This window comes from Homarus americanus, unplaced genomic scaffold (assembly GCF_018991925.1).
Source record: "Homarus americanus isolate GMGI-L3 unplaced genomic scaffold, GMGI_Hamer_2.0 scaffold41643, whole genome shotgun sequence".
Lineage (NCBI taxonomy): Eukaryota > Metazoa > Arthropoda > Malacostraca > Decapoda > Nephropidae > Homarus > Homarus americanus.
Genome location: NW_024719383.1, coordinates 42,501 through 49,613, shown reverse-complemented (window position 1 = coordinate 49,613; position 7,113 = coordinate 42,501). Strand labels below are relative to the sequence as shown.

Below are 7,113 nucleotides of genomic sequence, written 5' to 3'. Positions count from 1 at the left end.
TGAATCTTTGTAAGTTTATTAGTAAATTGATGGAATGTTAAGATGAGGTTAGGCCTATGTGAGAGAGGAGGGTGAGGGCCGACCCCAATTTTAAAATGTGCCGCCCACTTGTGTGAGGTGCCGCCCGTTAAGAGTAGGTGCCACCCACTTTTCTGACGTACCACCATCCACTACTCTGAGGTAACACAGTCATTTCTGGTTGCGTAACAATACTTCCGATTCACCACTTCTTTGCTTGACACTTCTACCTTAGGTTGGGCAAATCAGCTTCCTATTGTACCTCTTGACCTCCGGGCGGGCACCTCTACTTCCGGTTCAGCACGTCCATTACAGGTTGGCCCTCCTCCACAAGATGACCAATAGAACAGCGTCACAGTGCCTCGCTTATGAAAAACTCACACTGAGGGCTTTTAACACTAACCCTATTACAGTCATTACAGTCAATTTGATCATGAAACCATTGTACTTTCTTGTGTTGACTGTTGCTGTAGCATCAAACTGTCAGACCTGGACAGTCACGCTCGTGTTGATGTTGCAACTTTGATTGTAACTGAAAGCACTTGCTAAGTTTTGATTCTTCTAGCTGGAGATGAAACTTCTAAAAAAGAAACAGAAAAAGGGGAAGGGCCTATTTGACACTTGTAAGATCAACAGACAGACACACTACCAGCGACAACTTTTTAGTTTCACACTTGTGGCGCTGCACTTGGTTGGCTGTATACACTCACGACACACTCGGCGGGAGACACTTTAACAGCCGTACACACAAACTGCTGCCTCGGTGCTATGTTCTAGAGTTGAAAACTAGGATCGATACTCAGAAGCTAGACAGCCTCGGTAGATGTGAAAACCGCCAAAAGGTTACAATATCCGTTCTTGTGAGCAGAGTCTTGGTAGATGTCACAAGTGTTACGATACTCATGAGTGTGAACCTTTAGTGATATGTTTCATCCACTTTCGTTTGCAGACTTCTGGTGGTGTTGTCGTTCAGGTACCTGGACACACCTTGATTACAATGGACGTTTGGGCGTGGCTTAACATAACTAGTTTAGCCTCTGGTGTCTTTACCTGTTGGTGTTAAAAATTTTTCGTGAGATGACAAGAAAGCAAACATAATTCAAGTTGGTGCATTTGTTTACACTCAAGACACATCACCTAACCGTGCATCAGCCGCCTGTGAGTGCGTCGTGAGGGCGCACGTCCAACAGAAGTGCCTCTACAGATTCTTTGCTTCACTACCTTTCATTATGCAACTACAGGAAAATCCCCGAATAACATAGAACTGCTGTATAGAAACTGTGGAACTGAGAAGTTATTAGAGAAATAAGAGGAGATATACACGAGACACTGTTAAGTAATATACACATCAGGCTGACCTAGACACTCTGGTGTGAACAGCTGAACGTTCATAGGGGAAGATGTATTTACTGATGAATGAACAACACGGTAGGTAGATGAGTCCTAGGAAATGTATGCTGAACACAGTAAGAGTATAATAAATGATCCTGTAAATGTGTTATTGTACTGAACACAAGAACATGATAAAGAGCTGCGTAGGTATGTTGATTACAAGAACGGTATTGATTGTGGTTACTGAAGAGTATGTGTGTGTGTGTGTGTGTGTGTGTGTGTGTGTGTGTGCAGTACACACCCCTAAAAAGCAATACTTACTAGTAATACGCAAAAGCTTTGAGAGCATATTAGTTACAAAAAACACTGACATCCCTCAAAAGTACACTTATACAATATTGAAAGTAATTAGACAACGACTACTTAAGAAGATCACATTTCTAAAAAATCCTTTTATCCTCATCACTTCAAATACACATAACTATATGATGTTAAATTACAAATGTTGTGAATATTTATCAATGTGTTGGAAGAAACTAGACGGTGGCGTAAGATAACTATTACTGTGTGACCGAAGACCCTGACACAGTTGTTGGTCGAGGTGTAACAGTGCTGGCGAGAGTCTAACATAAACGCAGTAGTAAGTGTATCAAGTTAATGAACTATAAGTGTAAGTGATTTAGATGTTATCACATGTCTAGGTGTACTTTTGGTGATGCATAAATGGACGAATTATATACATCAGTTTGTGTAGGTGTGTTATAAACAATGTAATGGCTGACAAGAGTGTAACTTAGGTGTAATTGTTCATACATGTGTGTGTACTGTAAACCATAGAATGTGCTAAACTTATTCTTCATTATCACAAGAGTATTAATCTGTTCAAAGTAAATCAAGTAAGGAAATTAGGGGTGGTAGTGTGGAAGACAAATTTGTGGGTCCATCATCACTGCTACACTACACGGAGACAACGATGAGGTTTGTGTTTACCACCTGTGTGTGTGTGTGTGTGTGTGTGTGTCATCAAGTAAGTACACGGCAATTGAATTTGTGCTAAATTACAATGTTAAATTATATTCCATGGGGTAAAATTGTGTTTTTGTGTATGATAAGGATGTTTGGGGTTTAAATAGTGATGTTAGTAAACTGATCTAGTGATGTTTAGTTCCAGCAAATATAAGCAAAGAAATGAATGCAAGGCCGAGTGTTCTGACGAGCACGTAGTACAAAAAAATTTGACTAAGGATTGAACACATTTCCATTACATTAACAAGAGTTTCTGATAATAATTTTTTAGAACTAAAATGAACAAAATCAATATAGAAAAGAAAGTGGCCAAGCTTGGGTATATGTACGTGTGAAAAAACATGCTTAAATATACTGAAATATATAGGGCTACTCTCCGCAGACATAGAAAGAAAATAAGAAGTACCACTACTGTATTCTGGTCATTATCGTCTACAAGTTCCCTATAGATCACACTGATGACATTGTTCTCAGATACAACTACACTCAAACAATATAGATATTATTATTCTACATCTTATAAGACTTTACTAAACGGGCATTATACCAGTCGGAGAAACTCACAACACAAAACATGAATCACCGACGTCAACACTGGTCGACATAAAATAATCTTTGTGAACATATTGTCTCTTTAGTATAACATCCATTTTTCTCTCAGCGTTGCACAAAAATAATTAACCTTGAGGGATTTTTTTTTTGGTCATAATCCCAAACCACGTCAATTGCACTTCTCTTGTATATCCAAATCTGTAAAGTTCTTTCGATCTGTAGTGTTCGTGAGCTGTACCTCCAAACCTGTAAGATTCATGGACAGTACCTCCAAACCTGTAAGATTCATGGACAGTACCTCCAAACCTGTAAGATTCATGGACAGTACCTCCAAACCTGTAAGATTCATGGACAGTACCTCCAAACCTGTAAGATTCATGGACAGTACCTCCAAACCTGTAAGATTCATGGACAGTACCTCCAAACCTGTAAGATTCATGGACAGTACCTCCAAACCTGTAAGATTCATGGACAGTACCTCCAAACCTGTAAGAGTCATGGACAGTACCTCCAAACCTGTAAGATTCATGGACAGTACCTCCAAACCTGTAAGATTCATGGACAGTACCTCCAAACCTGTAAGATTCATGGACAGTACCTCCAAACCTGTAAGATTCATGGACAGTACCTCCAAACCTGTAAGAGTCATGGACAGTACCTCCAAACCATGCGACATTATATCCCCATTCTCATAGTCAGGTAGCTACAGCCCCATTGGCACTGAGATACTGTTGTGGTTGTTGTTCTTCTCATGTCACCACTATTAGCACAGAGATTTATCCACTGTTTATTTTTTCTTATTGATAGAAGATTTAAAACACACTAATAGTCTTTTTTTTTTTCCACATTCCGTGTTGTGTTGCGTAGTGTCCACAGGTGAGAGAGATGTCCACCTTCCAACGGCCAGTAACCCATTCTGTGGAGGGACGGACTATGTATTAAACAGCAAAAGGACTTCCCATTTCCTTCTGCCTTACTTCCATCTATCCTGAGGGCTTCCTTCAGCTGAGGACGACCAGTACAGGAGATGATATATAAATGTTATTGCTACGCGGAACACAAACGAAAGAAAAATAAAGTAAAGAATGTAAAAAAAAAAATGATGAAAAACCACAGCTCGAGGCCTTTCTTACACGATCTTGGGAAACACTAACGTAAGGAATCGACAACTTGTAGTAACTACCTCTAGCGCTCTCTTGTGTCGTGACGTAAATATACATTGGATTATATAGTCGCTAACACTACTATCACTTTGTTAGAACACCGGGGCAGAGTCCTCATAGCTCCTGGTGGCTCCGGACTCTTGACGAAGGGACTATGAGGTGGTCTGTGTGATGGCCGCCCGCAGGAGTTAGGGGGGAGTAGACAGGTTGTGTGTATGTGTGTCCCTGGTTATCTGGTGAACTCCAGGATGTGACCACGTCTTCAGGTTAGCTCCTGCAGGTCCAGGGTCTGATCAGGTCCTTAGGTTAGCTTATGTGGAAGACCAGATTATTAGGTCAGCCCAGGGTATGGTCAGCTCTGTTCGAGGGTTGTGGACATGTCCTCAAGTCAGCTCCGAGGAATTGGTCAACTTAGCGGGTCAATTCAAAGGTGTGGCTAGGTATTCAAGTCACTTCGAGGTGTGCCAGATCAACTTCAGGTGGTGGTGAGAAGGTCAGGTCAGCTGGAGGGCGTGATCAGGTCAGGTGGCTGCGGCAGGAGTGTGTAGGTCAGGTCACAGGAGGACACACAGTCTACTCCGCAGTTTGTTAGACGCCTTCCCTTGTTGTCTGCTCCTCCCAGTGCTCTCATCCTGGGGACCAAAGAGAAAAGATGTTTTGTCTTTTGTCACAGAAAACAATGTACTTGAAGCCTCTAGGACTACATAAGACTGCTTTACTGTAAGCCTCTGAGACTACTTAAGACTCCTGTACTAGAAGCATTATGGCCTACCTGTGACGCCTGACGAGACACGGTGGCAGAGGAGGCTAGCTCATCCTTGGGTGACATCCGTGCCGGCCGCTGGTCGGTAGAGGAATCCATGACACGGTCGAGGCGCTTCTCCACAGACCGCCTCTTGCCGCCGCCCTTCAGTGCTCGCGCCCCCCGGAGAGCTGAACCTAGACCCAGCCTTCCCTTGATACGCTCACTCTCAGCCTGTAATACGTACACGATGATTACACGTCTGTTCCTGAGCGTACACACACACACACACACACACACACACACACACACACACACCTCAGTGTTTTTGTGGTAATATTGAAGTTAATTACTGAACTTAAGTATGACATAATGGGGATAGTTCTTATTAAATTTATTACAAACTCTGATTAAAACTGGGCACAGGTAGGCAGCCAGTCTCCATTATAATGTTACCTGGTCACAACAACCTCAACATGCCAAGACATTTCCAAGGTTCATTAAGTGAGGGGATTGGGGGGGGGGGCTAGGCTTACTTGCTTCAGTAGAGTAAAATGATCTACTTTATCAAGCCTGGTCTACTTTAGTGATTTACTTTACTGATATGACTTACATGAATAGCACACATTACTTTAATAACGTGGATTGGCTAACCCTACATGACTTGCCCCTTTAAGTGAGAGTAAACCTATTGAGTATGACTTATCTTAGGAAGTATTAGAACTTACTTTAGGAAGTGATGGGGAGGTACCCGGGCAGGACTGGGGTGCCGGCAGCTTGGGGTTGAGAGTGATCTTGCTGATAACTGCAAAAAACAACAATTCCAGGTTATCATCACAACAGGTTATCATCACAAAGATCAAATCCTGGTGTTAGCGTTATCCGTGATTACTTAATGGCAGCTGTTGGGTAAAACCAGAACGAATTCCTCCCGAACCCAACTAGTCACTGAAACCCGGGGCACCAACCCAAAATGTGCAGAAGATACCAGGGGATGGACACAGCTCTGGTGGCCCGGTTACCATATGGCATATTGAAGCAAATCTACGGCTGGATGCCCAACCTACAGCTGGCAAGACAGTCATTACTCCCAAAGGTAATTATAGACTATTTGCAGAAATATTAGAGTACATTGCAAAAAGGTTATGGTGATTACGTACGTACCTCACCTATTCTCCGTGTGTACCTGTGCCAGACTCACAGGTAACCTTCTACATATACCAGACTCACAGGTAACAACACCTTACCTTCCAACTCATTCCTCTCAACAGGTCGCTCGATGTACTCGTGGTCGATCCAGGTAAGGCCCATGTCTACCTGCTCCGCCAGACGCTTCCACTGCTCATGATTCCGCTGACAGCCGTCGTGTAGCGGCTTCACCCACGGAAACGACTCCGACAGCGCCTGTTACGGGAGGATAACACAACTGGTTACCGAGAAGGAACTACTACTCTATGGTGACGCCTGGTTTAGATAATACAGGGATGTAATAGTTCTCCCTTTAATTAATAACGTTTTCTATGGACGTTTTCTGAGATGAGAGTTTTAACGACGTGGATTTGGTTTCTTAAAATGTCGTAGCTACTTAACGAGGAATAATGTCTTGTCGATAATCAAAATGGCGTCTATATATCACCAAGACTATTATTGTTCTGTTATTATCAGTTACGGGGAAGATTAACCGAGTAACTTTCAGGGCTGTGGGACCAGGGCAATGAAAGAGAGAAACAGCAGTCAAGTATCAGTGCCATTTTGACGCCATCTTTGTGCCATAGCTTAATGTAAACAAAGGACCCCAAAAAATTACCGATTTTACTGTACATAAATAAAGAACAAATTCACCAGTTAATTACATGAGTACGTTGCCAACCTCCTGAGTACAATGGTTTCAGTGTATGAGTACGATATTTGAGCCATTTGAGTACGGTGACGTAAGCCCTTGAGTACAGTGACTTATCCTCTAAGTACAATGTCTTAAGGACCTGTGGAACCTCTTAAGGACCTGGAGCCTCTTAAGGACCTGGAACCTCTTAATGACCTGGAGCTTCTTAAGGACCTGGAACCTCTTAATGACCTGGAGCTTCTTAAGGACCTGGAATCTCTTAAGGACCTGGAGCCTCTTCAAGGACATGGTACCCAATTAACCTGTAGGAGGAACAGGACACAAGGGCGAGTCTCACCTTGTATAGTGGTAGGCAGATGACCTCTATGAAGCCCATCTGCATCTTCGGCAGGTCATCCTTCTTCTCTCGGTCCATCATCGCCTGCAGGGGAGAACGT

At 42.8% G+C, this 7,113-nt stretch overlaps 2 protein-coding genes across 3 annotated transcripts in view; both read right to left on the bottom strand.

Annotated features, from left to right (window-relative positions):
- Nucleotides 1–3,643, bottom strand: LOC121860051. 2 transcript variants are annotated; one of them, XM_042357060.1, is made up of 2 exons: nt 3,565–3,643; nt 1–3,504 (listed from the first exon to the last, which is right to left on the bottom strand). In XM_042357060.1, the coding sequence occupies exons 1-2, from the start codon at nt 3,602–3,604 to the stop codon at nt 3,098–3,100; spliced, it is 447 nt and encodes a 148-aa protein (XP_042212994.1). In that variant the 5' UTR covers nt 3,605–3,643; the 3' UTR covers nt 1–3,097. The 2 variants fall into 2 exon arrangements, with proteins under 2 accessions (XP_042212994.1, XP_042212992.1); XM_042357058.1 differs by having other exon boundaries at nt 1–3,174; nt 3,205–3,604.
- LOC121860052 (cGMP-specific 3',5'-cyclic phosphodiesterase-like) overlaps nt 1–7,113 on the bottom strand; it is a 36,877-nt gene continuing 29,764 nt past the window's right edge. Inside the window, 5 exon segments of the mRNA XM_042357061.1 lie at nt 1–4,723; nt 4,864–5,067; nt 5,562–5,638; nt 6,081–6,237; nt 7,014–7,097. Of these exon segments, the coding sequence (XP_042212995.1) occupies nt 4,646–4,723; nt 4,864–5,067; nt 5,562–5,638; nt 6,081–6,237; nt 7,014–7,097 (600 nt within the window). The 3' untranslated portion in view covers nt 1–4,645.